Source organism: Dermacentor albipictus, chromosome 1 (genome assembly GCF_038994185.2).
Source record: "Dermacentor albipictus isolate Rhodes 1998 colony chromosome 1, USDA_Dalb.pri_finalv2, whole genome shotgun sequence".
Classification (NCBI taxonomy): domain Eukaryota; kingdom Metazoa; phylum Arthropoda; class Arachnida; order Ixodida; family Ixodidae; genus Dermacentor; species Dermacentor albipictus.
Window position 1 is genome coordinate 128,920,261 of NC_091821.1, and position 17,156 is coordinate 128,937,416.

At 47.1% G+C, this 17,156-nt stretch overlaps 1 protein-coding gene across 1 annotated transcript in view; it reads right to left on the reverse strand.

Moving 5' to 3' along the window:
* Nucleotides 1-1,676: 1,676 nt before the first annotated feature.
* LOC139049799 (scoloptoxin SSD976-like) overlaps nucleotides 1,677-17,156 on the reverse strand; it is a 90,884-nt gene continuing 75,404 nt past the window's right edge. Inside the window, exons 5-7 of the mRNA XM_070525601.1 lie at nucleotides 8,689-8,867; nucleotides 7,221-7,333; nucleotides 1,677-3,692 (exon numbers count right to left, since the gene is read on the reverse strand). Of these exons, the coding sequence (XP_070381702.1) occupies nucleotides 3,422-3,692; nucleotides 7,221-7,333; nucleotides 8,689-8,867 (563 nt within the window). The 3' untranslated portion in view covers nucleotides 1,677-3,421. The remainder of the gene's footprint in view (nucleotides 3,693-7,220; nucleotides 7,334-8,688; nucleotides 8,868-17,156) is intronic.

A 17,156-nucleotide genomic window follows, 5' to 3' on the forward strand; every position in this document is an offset into this window, starting at 1 on the left:
GTGCACTGACATTTCCAAAGTCATGCTTAGATTTTCAATTCCGGAACATTGCAAGTTTAATGTTGTTATAGACATTTGATTCTTTTAAAGTCGTACATCGGACAACACAATTAGACAAGCCAAATCAACACACTATTATTCAAGTTGACTAAGCACGCCGCGAGGTCCGATGAGACGAAGCGTCGTGTTGGTTAATCTATGCCGTCAATTTTCTTTTTTTTCACCTGCGCCAAAGCATCCATGTCAAGACACTAATGCTAGCAAAGGTAACTAAGGTAACTCATACAGGTTCACCAAGCACGGAGCGAGGTACGATGAGACGAAGCGTCGTGGTGGTTCATCTGTGCCGTCATATCACAGAAAAGAATATCAACATTTTTTTTTTTCACCTGCGCCAAAGCATCCACGTAAAGACACTAAAGGGCAGCAAAGGCAACTACGTTCTTATTTATTTTTCTGCTTTGACTTTCATACGCGAGGACACGTTGAGCCTCTTCATTTTTTTTTTTTTCTCGCTACCCGCAGGCTGCCAGATCAAGCCAGAGCGCATGCACTTTTCTCGTGCTGCCTCGACGCCCGCGCGGCGCACTTCGATGCGCGTTCGTTTCTCGGTGGCCGAGTGGATTTTCGCCTGGCTTAGTTTTGGACGCTTTCTGGCTAGCAGACGAGAAAAAAGAAGCAATGGTCGCTCGCTCCCATGACTGCGGGGACACGACGGATTGCAATGCGTTCGCTTGAGCGCAACCTCTCCGGAAAGTCTTGTCTCGCCCGTGTAGGATACCGAGCAGAATGCGTATGCTTCTCTGTGGACCAAGCGTCTCACGGTTTCATCGATATTCGATCCTTCGGTAGCCACATTATAGGTGCCCAGAGTAGGTGTTCGATTGTGCACGACCAACATGCGTTTCTTTGCGGTTTTCTTTTTTTTTTCATATCGGGGCCCCCGCTCCACAAAAGAAACAAAGACATTGTTGCGGTGCAACGAGTTGTCGCATGGTGAAAGTTCGATTTTGTTACTTCTTTTGCGGAAAGTATTAGCCCACGGGACGCTTCAGTTGCCGGATACTCGTATTATATTATTGCAAGAGCAATTATATGGACATTCCAGACGCATTCCTGCCGTCACCCTTATGTTCCGTATAAAGACCTATGCGATACCATCGCGACCGCGGGCCGCATGCTGTATGTGCGAGCGAAATCGTAGGGGGGTGATGGTGGCGTGGGTGAGCCGACAATGCTGGCTCAGTCTTGTGTACGTAAGGGAGAAAAGCGGGGAGGAAGCACGCCGCCTTCTGTCGCGCGCGATACATCATGGGGAGTGGAGGGAGGCGGGATGGCGGGCCATACGATTCTGTGATCTGTGAATCTGTGATTACGCAACATGTTTATTTGCCTTGTATCACGCATTATATACAGCGACTTTTTCTTAGGTACGTATATTTATTGGAGACTTACACGTATATTTAAATATCTTGTTGCGGTGTTTTGTGCATACGTGCACTGAACTTTGTTTCCAGTGACACTTTTTTGCCCTTTATCAAGCTGTATCTTCGCATTTCTAATGCACAAGTGCGAGTCAAATTAAAATGAGCCAACCCACCCCGCGCATTAATGGTTCGGTGCGAAGCATGCGTGTAGCCCACATGGATCTCTTATTTACAAAAGTGACACGCAAGTGTGAGGATAAATGTTCTTTAATGCTCTTATACACTGGGTTGAACATGGTTGTGTGACATAATGGACGCTCCAAATGTTGAACAGCGTCGTGTCGTCAGGTTTTTTACAGCTGAAGGTGCTTCCCAAAAAGAAATTAGTCGCAGTGTGGCATGTACGCTGAATATTGCAAATCATTCGCCACTGTGAAGCGTTGGAGGAAACGGTTCAAAGAAGGACGTGAAAGTTGCAAAGACGATCCAAGACCGGGCCAAAGCCACCGTGCAATCACCCCTGACAAAATTGCTAAGCTTGATGAGCTGATTAGACAAGGACGGTGGATAAGCATCGATGAACTGGCAAAGCGTGTGAACACCAGTCACGGTTCGGTTCACACCATAATCCTTGAACAGCTTGGTAATCGGCTCTTATGTGCGCAATGGATGCCCAACATTTTGAACCACCGCCAGAAGACAGAGAGTTTCGACGCTGCCTTGACTCATCTGATCCAGTATCACAAGGAGGGTGACGACTTCTTGTCTGCAGTTGCCACCGTGGACGAAGAATGGGGCCACTATTACGTGCCTGAAATACGACGGCAATGCTTACAGTGGAAACATTCGCATTCCCCACCCCCAAAGAAAGCAAAGGCCGTCGTTTTCGCTGGAAAGGTGTCGTTGACATTTTTCGATCGTCAGGAGCCATTACTGATAGAATTTTCTAAACCTAGAGAGACTATCAATCATTTCCGATATTGTGAAAAGCCGGAACGGCTGCGTGTCGCAATGAAGCACAAACGACGTGGAAAATTGACTAGTGGGGTCATCTTGCTCCAAGACAATGCCAGTTCCCACGTCGCTGATGTGGTTAACACAAAACTGGCAAAGTTCAAGTGGGAAACGCTGCAACATTTGCTTTACAGCCCAATCCTGTCGTCTTGAGACTTCCAGATTTTGGGGCAATTGAAAAAACAGCTCAAGGGAACCAGATTCGTGCCGGACGGTGACGTGAAAGCTTCAGTCACAGACTTTTTGAAGAAGCAATCTAAGGAGTTTTATGATACGGGAATCGGGCGACTCGTGAATCAGTGGGAGAAATGTCTAAATGCTCATGGAGAATACTTTTAAATAAAGTACCTCGTTTGTCATTCATTCACATTTGCTCACTTTCATTTGACTTGCCCTCGTATATTTTTCAGAACTCCTGCTTTTCATATATGCTCTCTCTTGCGACTATAATTTCGGTGCAATTACAATACACGACCGGTGACAGCTACTCCTGGCAATACATTGGAACAAATGACAGCGTCATCGAGATTTTTCCCTGGTGGTTGCGTATGTACAAAAATGTATACAAGGTTCTTGAATGACAAAGATTCATTAAAATATTTGTCCTCAACTTCTTCATCCAACGGCCTTTACATTTTTCATATCAGCGGCATGCATTGCTTTGCTGGTTTCTAGCTGATATAGTTCTAAAGTTGGTGTGATATTTTCCTTACTTACTAAATAGAAAAAAAACATGGAAGCATCGACATCAGTTATTTCGGGCATAGTTTTTGGGGCATACAAGTATATGCTCTGATGAAAAATTACACATTTTACTTGTCTTGGGAGCACGTAGCCTTTATGAATTCGTTTGCAGCATCTTTGGCGATGGCAATGCAGTTATTATTCATGCCCTCGACAAATTTTATAAGCAGGAGGCCGACCTGCAACGTGAGTTCCCCCGAACGAAATTGCTGGCTACGCCACTGCACGGTTTCCTTTTATTCCCGTCTCGAGACGTGGTTCCCGCGAAGTGAGTCACCGCGCCCGGCACTTGTGATCGACTTGCGCAGCACGCTTCGCACTGCGCCGCTGCCCCGTGCGGAGCGCCGGCTGTCTCGTGGGCGGCCGCCCGTCCGACTTCTCTGCCTGCCGCGGCGGCTCCTCTTGCGCGCCCTGCACAGTCCGGTCCGCTTGACGCAGCGCGATCCCGCCGGGCAGCGGCTGCAAGTGGGGCCCTCGGCGTAGACAGGCCTGCCTTTGATGTTGCCGCTGCGGTGGAAGCGAGCGCCTTTAAGTGCGCGCGAGGGAGACTTCGGTCGCGTCGGATCGAGAGTCACCCGACAGAGGAGGAGAGAGAGAGAACGAAAAAAAAATTAACATAGCTACCGCGCCTCGCCTGCGCTCACGTCGGCGGATATTGCGTAGCTCTGCTCGGCACGTGTACCTTTAAAGTACCGGAGCGCACCTGTAAGAGGGAAGTAATATCCAAGCAGCGAGACTTCTAACGGTAGCCTGCCATTTATACAGCGTCTTCTATATATATAGCGGAGAGTCCTCTTTCCTTCAAAGGGACACCGCATCATGTCGGTATACACCGTTAGGGTGCCGTGTTACTCGTACTTCTTACTTCTGCAGTTTCTCTTGGCGTTCCCATTCAGATATGACCGAGGCAGCGCATGATATTTCTCAAGTGGAAAGACGCCAAGCTCGGCGAACTACATGGAGGACGTTAACGGAAATGAAACACGTCGAATTTGCGTTTTTCTCCTTTCCCTCACTTATTGTCGTAACCATGTGTCGAAAGCCCAGTATCATAAGAAGCCAACAAAGAAGGACACCAAGGACAGAATAGGTGAAATTACATGTGCTGATCATTTAAATCAAAGAAAATATAAATTAATAGAAATCAAAGTGGATGAAAAAAACAACTGACCGCAAGTGGGGCACGAACCCATGTCTTCGCATTACGCGTGCGATGCTCTTGCCAACTGAGATACCGTGGTGCGGCTTTCCAATCCACTTTCTGGGGTATTTCATGTATATCTACTAGAACTAAACACGGGAGTGTTAGCCAGCGCCACACCTCACGGCCTTGACGGCGGATGTGGAACATCCTTTTCTGTCGCAGGCGTGACGTGTAGGTGATCTTTTTCGGTGAAGGCAAGTTTTTCATTAATTTATGATTCCTTTAATTTAATTATTACGTACATGTAATTACCCTTACGCTGTCATTGGTGTCCTTGTTTGGTGACTTCTTATGATATAACTAATGAGAATCGGTCCCTCGGTTCCCTTTCTTCTCGTTCAAAGCCCAGTAAGTAGTTCAGTTTGTTGAAATAGTGGTCGTGTCTTTTTAACGCCTTTTGCCTTTACTGACTCAAATAAAACTTACTACCTTCCCTCAAATGATGCTCGAGACAGCTGATATTAACATATGAGGGCACATAAAACGCTGAAGGGCTCGTGAAGTATGACTAACACGCACCATTAGCCTCGCTTCACCTGCTAGTACCCAGCCGGAATGAAACCCGAACTCGGTGCATCAGCTATAAGACGTCTTGCGCGTTGCTATATAAAGATATCTACCCTGATCATGGTTGGAAGGTGAGATGGGTAAAAAGAGAAGAGGAGAAGGAAAGAACGCAAAAACAAAACAAAAATCAGGCAGTACAATAGGCGCTCACACAGTCCATGGAGTGTATCGCAAATAGGACGCTAAGGAAGATTTGTAAAAAGGTCTGACGATTTTTTTTTCTCGATGCATTGCTTTGAAACGTTTTACAAAGACTGAATGCTCAATGTGTTTTAGCACGTTCAGTTTTCAAATATTGTTGGCTATCAGAATTTCTTAGCTATCGTGGAAGCTTTTGTGGTTTGTTGTGAGCTACAAACAACAATTTAATGCAGTCAGGTCGTACATATACGCAACATCCACTTACGCGTATCGTATTGGCTATTACTGAGAAGTGTGCCACCTCTGAAACTCTGTCTGTGATTCTATTATTGGGCGAAAGAAGTGAGAACAGAATGGAAATATGTCACGAACATTCAGAGCGTACAAAAATGGTCTTTAGGGCACTGAATTATTGAACGCGTGAGGCGGAAATACAATGAAAGATTTAAGAATATTCATAACGTTTAGACTTAGGCCACCATTGACTTGGTACATACGGCCCAACAGAAAGATTGCTGGTAAGAACTAACTATTCGATGTTTCGTTTCTTTACGCGGCTTTCCCCGAGTTTCATCAGAAAGTTCCTAAATGCCAAAATTTTCTCCAGGGACAAGAAATGAGACTCAGGTCTTTGTACTTCATCATCGGAAGCCCCGTTTGACAAATCTGTGCTTCGTGAAACACTATTTCATATGTCTTAATAATGGTATATGTCATACAGGAAAATAAGCTAGAATATTTTGAATTATGAAGGTATAAAATTCCGAATACTGAGTTTCCACTGTCGAGAAATCAAAACAAGTAGCCAAAAGAATGGCTAGGGGTGTCATTTAGCAGGGCATTGTGAGAAGTGTCCCTGCACTCCCATATTTGAAATAAACGAAAATCATAGGGAAAGGAGAGAGTAAGACGGTTGGGAAATAATAGAGGCTTATTACATTAGAAAGGAAGGAAATAAATGTGTAAGGTGCTCCCTCTCGTGCCTTGTCGAAAAAAGAAACAGGTTTTTTTTATGAAAGATTATGATGTATCTGATTTTGCAGATATATTTGCGACTGCTGTACGCATACCAATGCTGGAAAAGGTATAAAATGGCTGGAGAATTCCAAATAAACTTCCAGTTGGAAGTCAGCGCTTGTCTGTGGTATATTTGTTACCTCGTGTCCTTGTTTAATTCGCGCTGTTCAACCTCAGTTCAAAACTCGGTTTCTGATGCTCGCCGTATGTGCCCTTGTGGGAAGTTGATAGCCATTTCTGGCTACTCGGCTGCGATGGCGGGCGAACTCTGCACAGACGGAGTGTCTGTCTCGCCAAACAACTGCCGCGGCCTGTATCTTTGAACTTTGCGATGGTTAAGAACAACTGGGGTGCTTTGCGCTCCATTTAGACAATCAAAATTAAACCAAGAAATAGCGCAACTCTCTAATGAACGCTTCAAACATTCACCTAAATTGTGCAGTGAATTTTCATGTTTCTAACACACAAGTACAATCAAATTTCTCTGTTTGATACAAGCCAGCACATGAGACTTCGCCAGGTACAGCTGGCAGCTCACCGCATTACTTTTCCCATGTAAAAGGCGAGACAACAATGGGCGAACAGCTGAGTCATATGCGCTATGAATAGCTGTTTGAAAGGAACGTTAGGCACACCAGGTACTGCTTCAGAGACTGAACAATCGCGAAGTCGATGTGACTGGAGGTGTCAGGCAGGTATCGTCAACCGGAGGATATGATGGAGAGGTTGAAAGTATCTGCTTCCTGGTACTCCATCTCACTTGTACAGCACTAACGAGCTACAGACGATTACAGTTATATGAAACCAAGAAAACCAACTGTCGGACATTAAAAAAAGAAAATTAAACAGAAACAAACAGTGGAGGATGCAATGTCACCTGTAAGCTCGAGATCCAAAAAAAAAAAGTTAAGCTCGAGCGCATGTGTGCCATCAGTACTTCGAGGCTAAGCCACACGTAATAAAAAAATAACATATTCATAATAATAATAAATAATATTCATAAAATCATAAATTTCCACGACACACAATGCCCTCCTTGACCTTGCATGCATTGTGCCTGGAGCGTATCGGCATCGTGCGTCAAACGCGCGTTGGCGCATACCCACCTGTCGGCGTAATTGCAGACGTAGTGCTTTTGGTACGGCATGACGCTCAAGTCTCCCTTCATGCGAAACATGGTGAACCCACAACCAAGGTACCGGGTGTCCGCCCATATCACCTGCGCAGAGCGGGTATGCAAATGAACAGCTGGGTCATTGTTAAAGGCGCTACTAGTTTCACGCACCTCTTACGCTGTCTTTTTTAAGAATGCACTTGCGCAAACCAATGTTTACCTTCTGTTATATTGCTACGTAAACATTCGTGACTATGCGGTAAGGTATCTTTTGTTTATCTTTGGGTTATCTTTTGAAATTTTTCTACAAGTGCGCATTTCAATGCCTCACAACATTCTCACGTAAGCTCAGAAGCAATAAATCGGTGCTAAAACACTCAAACTGCCGTGTACTCGCTCAACAAGGTTACCACTCAGGCATGCCGAAGTGGCATAAAGAGTATGGTAAACAGAGTGTTTGCTTTTTTTTTACATGTTTCTCTGTTTTTCTGGTGCTGGCTGTGACACAAGCTAAACAGGCCGCACTTCTTTTCAGCAAGGAGGCCTCAAACGTTTCACAATGCAATGCATTATATGCATAACTGAAGAATAAACGAACAAACAAAAACAAAAGAATGTGCTATATTTGCATGTAGAAATTGTGCGCAAAGAAGCAAAATCCAAATGTCAGCACAGTTGGCTACATTGTCGACCGAATATGTGCACGGGCTTACTAATGGCCAATGCGGTATTTTCTGGACTATATATCTCGCAGACTAGGCGTATACTAATACATGTTGCATTTCTACGTTAAGCAGACTATGTTCAGACGCAAACTACTCAGGATATTTGTTTTAAAATTCTCTAGTTGAGCGTTCGGGGACTCGCATTAGCCTTAGGCGTTTTCTTAGAAGTACCAGTCGCGCATACTGTCCTTAGAAACAAAAACATGTTACATGAAACATGTAATCGGCGCACGACTTCCCCACTGCATTCGCGTAGCTCTGCTAATAAATCTGGCCGTCACTGCCATAGGTTTGCGTTCAGACATTGTCACCCTGTTGCCGAAAGGATACGCAACAGGTACGGAAAATCTAATAGATTTTATTTTTAGCCGAAATTCGCCTCCGCAGACTATACGCACACATGGCGTGGACCACTTTCCCAAAATTATGGCATATCTTGAAGTGCCATAATAAAAGCGTGTCTGGACGACTGTATTTAATTTCTACCATCTATTACGGCGTTCGACAACCCACGTGAACTAGAGAAAGAGAATCAGTTGAGAGACAGCAGCGCAAGTCGTAGATCCCATGGATTTCGCGACCATAATCAGTTGAAATACCGCATAGGCATAATATCTCCCCAAAAATGTGAGGTAAACATATATTCGAACGTACTTCAAAATACCTTTCCGGAAAAATAACTTCAGATTTGTGTAAAATTCGATATCAAAAACAGCAGCGGTAGTTTTTTATTACCTGAGTAAAGTGGCCGGTGGGCCGTGGGCCGAAACTCGGCTCGAAATGCTTCACTTGGTAGGGTGGGTAATCGCGGTGCTCCTTAAACCACGTGTCCACAAAACCGAGGCTGCCTATCTTCCGCACATCATTTGAGCGCCGCTCCGATGCTAAGTTTTGGCCGGTGAGCCGGAAACGACCTGCAACACCAGGATTTCAAGGTGACGGTGACGCCGACGCCTGCTCAGTGCGCCCAATTATTCTATTGCGAAGATTGTGGCCGGGCGCTAGCCGGTCTTCATGGTCATCAGGTTGATGGCATGAAATCCAACTTTTCACTATCAGCCCGGGTTCATGTGAAACTGGTTTTATGACTTTAAAAATTTTTTTAAAAATGGCAATTCACTTGTTTAGCTTGCATCGCGCTCGTTCTGTCTTTAAGGAACCTCTCTCCCCGTGGCATCCAGAACAGAGGCACGGAGACAACGGTCCCACATCTCCTCCGCCAGGTTTAGCGGTGACCGCATTGATTGGGCCCATCAGCTGATGCAGCGGAAGGCTAGTGCACGCGCGAGCAGACGGATACGAAGCAGGGAACGGTACAGGACGGCTTAGTTGTTAATGAGCGCACAGTCCTGTCTCGCTCCCTATTCCGTCTTCGTCTACTCGAGCTGCACATGCTTGCAATGTCTCATCAATTAGTTCCATCAATAGTTCCAGAAGAAATGTTTTGGCGGAAAAGTGACCGTTCTCCCATTGCTCGGACACCTTGCAGCTTTAAAGAACCTTCAACACGTCCGGCGTTTTTAATGCGACTGCAATTATATGGACACTCCAGGCGCATTTTAGAGCGCAGCTCTTTGGCGTCCGTTCCTGGGTTTCGCGTCGTCGTCGGCGTTGTTGTCGGCCTCGTAACCAGCTCCGCCCCCCTTTCATCCCCCCAGCGCTAGCAGCGACCGACTGATACCGCTGGATGCCGCTGACGCCGCTAGAGAGTCAAGATAACGTGACTGCATAGAACACCGTCGCCGCCATGCAGAAAGAGGAGGAAAGGGTCCCCCCCCCCCCTGTTCTTGTGTGGCGGATAGGGTGCTCTTCAGTTGCCGACACGCCGGTTATTTCACGTAGGCCCCGGCACGTCGACGAATACGTGACCACCTTCCCACGGCTAGACCTGGTTCTTAGCGCTGCGGAAGCGAGGGTATCATATTGTTTGTGTCGGCATCGGCGGCGTTGTCCCTGAAACCAACTCCGCAGCTGGGGTTGACTCACTATCGGCGTCAGCGGCATCAGTCAGTCGCTGCTATCTCTTCCCTCCTCCCTTTATCGTGTTGTCCGCTTGCTGCGCGCGCTTCTGCCCCCATCGTTTGCCGCTGGGTGTACACGCCGCCCCCCTCCCCCCTCTTCCTGCGAGTCTCCGGTTGTCAAAGCGCCGGCTCGAACTTAATTCCTTTCTTCGCTCCTCCTCCAATGCAACCCCTGTGCGGTGGCAATCAGAGAGCCAGATCGGTGGCGGCGGATCTGTATATGTGCACCGCCCGAGCCGAAATTGCCGCTGCCGTTCGCCCTGTGCGGTGGCAATCAGAGAGCCAGATCGGTGGCGGCGGATCTGTATATGTGCACCGCCCGAGCCGAAATTGCCGCTGCCGTTCGCCACTGCGAAATTATCTGCCAGTTCTTTCTGAGCCATGAGCGAGACGACCGATGGAAGTCCTCCGTCTGCTGCTGCTGCTGCTGCTGCTGCTGCTGCTGCTGCTGCTGCTGCTGCTAAACGAGCTGCCAGAGCAGAGGCCCAGCGCCGTCGCCGTGAGAATCCAGAGGTGCGTGCCGCCGAAGCAGAAGCTTACCGTCGCCGCCGTCGAGATGATCCAGGAGTACGCGTCGCCGAAGCAGAGGCTAAGCGCCACCGCCGAGAAGACCCTGCCGTTCACGCCGCCGAAGCGGAGGCTCATCGCCGCCGTCGAGAGCAACCAGCAGTAAGCGAGGCTGAAGCAGAAGCTCATCGCCGCCGCCGAGAAGACCCTGCAGTTCGCGCCGCCGTCGAGAGCAACCAGCAGTAAGCGAGGCTGAAGCAGAAGCTCATCGCCGCCGCCGAGAAGACCCTGCAGTTCGCGCCGCCGTCGAGAGCAACCAGCAGTAAGCGAGGCTGAAGCAGAAGCTCATCGCCGCCGCCGAGAAGACCCTGCAGTTCGCGCCGCCGTCGAGAGCAACCAGCAGTAAGCGAGGCTGAAGCACAAGCTCATCGCCGCCGCCGAGAAGACCCTGCCGTTCGCACCGCCGAAGCGGAGGCTCATCGCCGCCGTCGAGAGCAACCAGCAGTAAGCGAGGCTGAAGCAGAAGCTCATCGCCGTCGCAGAGAAGACTCTACCGTTCGCGCGGCCGAGGCCGAGGCCAAACGCAAACAAAGGCTCGCATTTGCTGCGCTCAAATTTCGCATTAGGAAGTAACGTAATCGTCGGTAATTTTTTTATCGTCGCCGTCGCAGTGATGTTCCGTATAAAGTCCAAGGGCAATAACACGGTCGCCGCGCGACGTATGCTGTGTGTGCGAGTGAAAGCTTGCGAGGATGAGCCAACGATCGCGGTTCAATCTCGCGCGCGCAAGGGAGTAAAACGGGGAGGAAGCGCGCCATCTTCCATCGCGCGCAAGGAACCGGGAGGAAAGGAGGTGGGGGACGTTGCACTTCGGCAGCAACTGCGTGTGGCGTGGCAGCACGCGTTCGCGCGGGCTTTATTTTGAAAGCTATCTGCCTGGGATACAGAGGTGAGCCAATAGCTCGCAGCTTTGCCTGTGCTGTGTTCTCGCCGCTCAATTTGCGTTGAAGCGAGAGAGAGCATGAAGGTCACTTCGCTGGCTGCTGCTGCCGCGCTTCCTCACGCCAGCGTTTTGACAGCGAGTGTCCGCGGTCATCGAGTGTGATGTGTACATGTTTGCCTGTGCTCGCTGACGCCATGCTTGTTAATTTAGTTAGCAAGCGATTGTTTACAAGTTTATGCGGCCAATAAAACTACTATCCTTACTTATTATGGATGTCTACCAATTATATCGCAATCGATACTTTGCCTTTCTGGTGAAACTGCGACTTTTTTGCAACAATTAAAAAACAAAAAAATCGAAGGAATGAAGGGCAGGAAGGCTGTCAAAGGGGTTCACTTAGCTGCGGATGTGGAAAGGAAAATAATGAGAATATATTCTTGTAGTACCGATGCCACACGGTGGCATCAAGTGTCTAAATACCTAAGTTTCTGAGTGCCATAATATCTAGAGCCGATGTACGCACACTTCTGATGAGATCAAACGCCGAGAGAATGATAGCTGCAATGAATGTAGCAAGTTTCGAATCGTAATATCATCAAAAGTACTACTCAGCGGGTAAAAGTCCAAGATGTGTCATCAAGATTGTCATAAAATACATGTATAGGCACATTTTATGTAGAACAGTTTTTGTTGACTTAAAATATGTTTTTTTATGTGCAGCTATAAGGGTGCTAACATTGAGAGCGAGGGTATGCATTCGACGGCCGAATAAGCTCTGGGAACGTATTATTCCGCGAGTAGCACTAAGTTTTAATGTCATTAGATATTCCCGTATGGCAATGTATGAATGGTATCAACCTTGAAGGTATTTTGCGTGTGTGTGAGTGTTCGCCCATGTGGCAAGGGTATAAGACGAAGTAGCAGAGACTACTTGTGCAATACTTACGACCTTCTTTCATCTTCACCTGTGACCTTCATAGGTTCAGTGGCTAACAGACCAGCAGTGCCAATGACCAAATAACATGTGCTCGCCAAGGGGCCCTCAAGAACCAAATCACTGAACTGGTGATACCCGTCAAGCTGTCAGTTTCCCAAGTAAATAAATACTACATAGAAACGGCACTGAAGTTGTGCAAAATAAATTATCGACTAGGATAATGGCAAGTGTAGCTTCGTCGATGACGATCAGTTCGTGGCTATTTGTTGCAACAAGGCAGCAGATGGCCGATTAACGCATTCAGCAATACTGTTACACCAGTATGCAGTCCTTAGGAGTCAAGACATGTTTTCCTACATCAATAAATCCGCAGATTCAACGCAGCTTTCGAACCTAAATGACGCGAACATAGTTTGAGTTAGCGAGGTAGCAGTGGTAAAGAACGACGCGCGCACGGATGGTCAGTGGTTGGGTTTTTGTGCCACGAGGACGAAGGCGATGTACGATGCTTGCTGAGGGAAGAATCTCCATGAGAGTAGTATGGGCGCACAGGAATATACGAGAGATGTGTAAAAATTTAAGGCTTCTATAGGTACCTCGCACCGGTCATACGACGTTTTCGCTTATCACCCCATGTTGCCGACACCGGCCGCTAGGAATACCAAGGAAGTGAGAGGCTATTGCAAACAATAATGAGCCATGCTTTATCACTCATCTGAGTATCGCACTTTAAGACATGCAGTGTTTGGTCACCACTCCTTTAAAGAGATTAAGAGGACACCGTGCAAGATACGATTTTAAGACCTACCGTCTTCGGTCGTCGGAACTCTGATGACTTAACACCGTAGGTCTTAAAATCGTATCTTGCACCGTGTCCTTTTAACCTGTTTTTTTTTTTTTGAACAGCTTGGCTAACGTTAGATGGGACACCCTATATAAACATTGTGTTAATATCCACAAATGTTTCCTCAAGACACCGACCGACCCAGTAAAAGCCAGCAGCCACGCTAAACCCGGGAATGTACGCAAAAAGAGCTTCGCTTTAAGATACGGGAGTAAATATAATTCAAATGTTGCTTTTCTCAGGCGAAAGCTTCAAGTTGCTCGTTGCAATGGCTCATACCTCAAAAACGCGGTGTCTAGTCGAGCGGTACAAAAAAATATCATTATCAGCAATGGACCACACAACCGCAAGCAACGACTCATACGCCCTTAAGGCAGAGCCTACAAGCGCTCAGCAAAATGAAGCGAAAAGTGCATACATTCATTGTAATCACTCATACAACACACAGAACAGCATATGTTTCAATAAAGAACAAGCTCAAAACAAGAATCCGAACCATCAATAAAGCATTGCACAGCCTCCTCGGAAGTACGCTAAGGCCGAGGATGCCCGCCAAGCGAGGAACGAGGTGCGACATGCGAAGCAGCGGGAGCAAGGCATTCGAACGAAAGTGCGGCTTTGCCTTGCTGAGAGGATGCAATGTAAAGTCGAAGAGAAACGTTGGCGCGAGTCTGACCCCGCTATACGAGCATGCGAAGCCGCAGCTAAGCGTAGACGAGCCAAAGAAGCCGAACTGCGAAAGCAGCAACGCGACGATGCGAGACTGCAATATATGAGACAGAAACCAGCAGACAACGGCTTGCCACACGTGTACTTCACACTGCGGCTCGTTATGTCTTGCAAGAAGTCTGACCCCCTCTGATCGCATAATTTAACGCATTACCACGTGTCATCATCATCATCAGCCTGGTTACGCCCACTGCAGGGCAAAGGCCTCTCCCATACTTCTCCAACAACCCCGGCCATGTACTAATTGTGGCCATGTCGTCCCTGCAAACTTCTTAATCTCATCCGCCCCCCTAACTTTCTGCCGCCCCCTGCTACGCTTCCCTTCCCTTGGAATCCAGTCCGTAACCCTTAATGACCATCGGTTATCTTCCCTCCTCATTACATGTCCTGCCCATGCCCATTTCTTTTTCTTGATTTCAACTAAGATATCATTAACTCGCGTTTGTTCCCTCACCCAATATGCCTTTTTCTTATCCCTTAACGTTACACCTATCATTATTCTTTCCAAAGCTCGTTGCGTCGTCCTCAATTTAAGTAGAACCCTTTTCGTAAGCCTCCAGGTTTCTGCCCCGTACGTGAGCACTGGTAAGACACAGCTGTTATAAACTTTTCTCTTGAGGGATAATGGCAATCTGCTGTTCATGATCTGAGAATGCCTGCCAAATGCACCCCAGCCCATTCTTATTCTTCTGGTTATTTCAGTCTCATGACCCGGATCCGCAGTCACTACCTGTCCTAAGTAGATGTATTCCCTTACCACTTCCAGTACCTCACTACCTATGGTAAATTGCTGTTCTCTTCCGAGACTGTTAAACATTACTTTAGTTTTCTGCAGATTAATTTTTAGACCCACCCTTCGGCTTTGCCTCTCCAGGTCAGTGAGCATGCATTGCAGTTGGTCCCCTGAGTTACCAAGCAAGGCAATATCATCAGCAAATCGCAAGTTACTAAGGTATTCTCCATTAACTCTTATCCCCAGTTCTTCCCAATCCAGGTCTCTGAATACCTCCTGTAAACACGCTGTGAATAGCATTGGAGAGATCGTATCTCCCTGCCTGACGCCTTTCTTTATTGGGATTCTGTTGCTTTCTTTATGGAGGACTACGGTGGCTGTGGAGCCGCTATAGATAGCTTTCAGTAATTTTACATACGGCTCGTCTACACCCTGATTCCGCAATGCCTCCATGACTGCTGAGGTTTCGACTGAATCAAACGCTTTCTAGTAATCAATGGAAGCTATATATAAAGGTTGGTTATATTCCGCACATTTTTCTATCACCTGATTGATAGTGTGAATATGGTCTATTGTTGAGTAGCCTTTACGGAATCCTGCCTGGTCCTTTGGTAGACGGAAGCCTAAGGTGTTCCTGATTCTATTTGCAATTACCTTAGTGAATACCTTGTAGGCAACGGATAGTAAGCTGATCGGTCTATAATTTTTCAAGTCTTTGGCGTCCCCTTTCTTATGGATTAGGCTTATGTCAGCGTTTTTCCAAGATTCCGGTACGCTCGAAGTGATGAGGGATTGCGTATACAGGGTGGCCAGTTTCTCTAGAACAATCTGCCCGCCATCCTTCAACAAATATGCTGTTACCTGATCCTCCCCAGCTGCCTTCCCTCTTTGCATAGCTTCCAAGGCTTTCTTTACTTCTTCCTGCGTTACCTGTGGGATTTCGAATTCCTCTCGACTATTCTCTCTTCCATTATCGTCGTCGGTGTCACTGGTACTGTGTAAATCTCTATAGAACTCCTCAGCCACTTGAACTATCTCATCCATATTAGTAAGGATATTGCCGGCTTTGTCTCTTAACGCATACATCTGATTCTTGCCAATTCCTAGTTTCTTCTTTACTACTTTTAGGCTTCCTCCGTTCCTGAAAGCATGTTCAATTCTATCCATATTATACTTCCCTATGTCAGCTGTCTTACGCTTGTTGATTAACTTCGAAAGTTCTGCCAGTTCTATTCTAGCTGTAGGGTTAGAGGCTTTCATACATTGGCGTTTCTTGATCAGATCTTTCGTCTCCTGCGATAGCTTGTGGTATCCTGTCCTTTACCACGTGTGCAGCAGGCTTTCGCCTTTACGTGTTACAGGAGTGTAACATGCTGCCGAACTGTTTTTCTTTTTTTACCCGCCTTAGTTGCTTAGTGGTTTTGCTGTTGCACTGCTAAACACGAGGTCGCGTGATCAAATCCCGGCCATGGCGGCCACATTTCAGTGGAGGCAAAATGTAAAAATATCCGTGCATTTAGATTTAGGTGCACGATAAAAAGCCCCAGGTGGTCATTAATTCGGAGTCCCCCACTATGGTGTGCCTCCTCATCCCATCGTGGTTTTGGCATGTAAAACCCCATAATTTCACTTATGTTGCTTTTTGTACAAAACGCTCACTCCTATCAGCTCATTTGTCAAGTGCGTTGAGTGTTCATGCAGGAATTTACAGGGACCGACGCATTCTGAATTTAGGTCAGCAGCAGACGTAAGTAGTCTCTACGTCACTTTGCGTATGCAGATCAGCTTACGTGAACACAGGCAAACACGCACGTGAACAAAGCAGCCAGACGACCCATATAGGGGTGAAATTCAGTGTGAGCCTGATGATTCAGCTGCATGTCACAGCACAAATGAAGTGACACTTGGCGTCTACAGTGACATGAAACTGTTTGTTGTTGCTGCTACTGTTGTCGTCGTCGTCGTCGTCGTTGTTGATTATTATTATTATTATTATTATTATTATTATTATTATTATTATTATTATTAGGACGACGACGACGACGACGACGATGATGATGATGATGATGATGATGATGATGATGATGATGAAGTTCACGATGGATGTTTTTCTATGAATTACTAGATCCACAAAAGCCTTTGTCTCCTATATGCAGAACTGTTCGTGGACACCGGGCAGGCCTTTGTTACGACTACGTTCCGGCGTCATTCAAATGCTCACGAGTACAGCTTTCCCGCGTCAGGGCGCGTCAGCACTGCAAAGCTTTCAAGAGCCTCTCTATAGTGACTCAACCACGCCGTCATTATGAAATTCGTCTGCAATTGGCCTGCGTGTTTGACATCCCAGTAGCGCAGGCCAGCTACCCTGTTTTTGAGGTACCCCAGCAGCGTAATCAACCAACTCCTTGAAGTGGCGCCCGACTTCAAGCCATGGCTCCCACCTGGGTATGATAACACCCCGGACAGCACTGGCCATATTATTCCCGGGC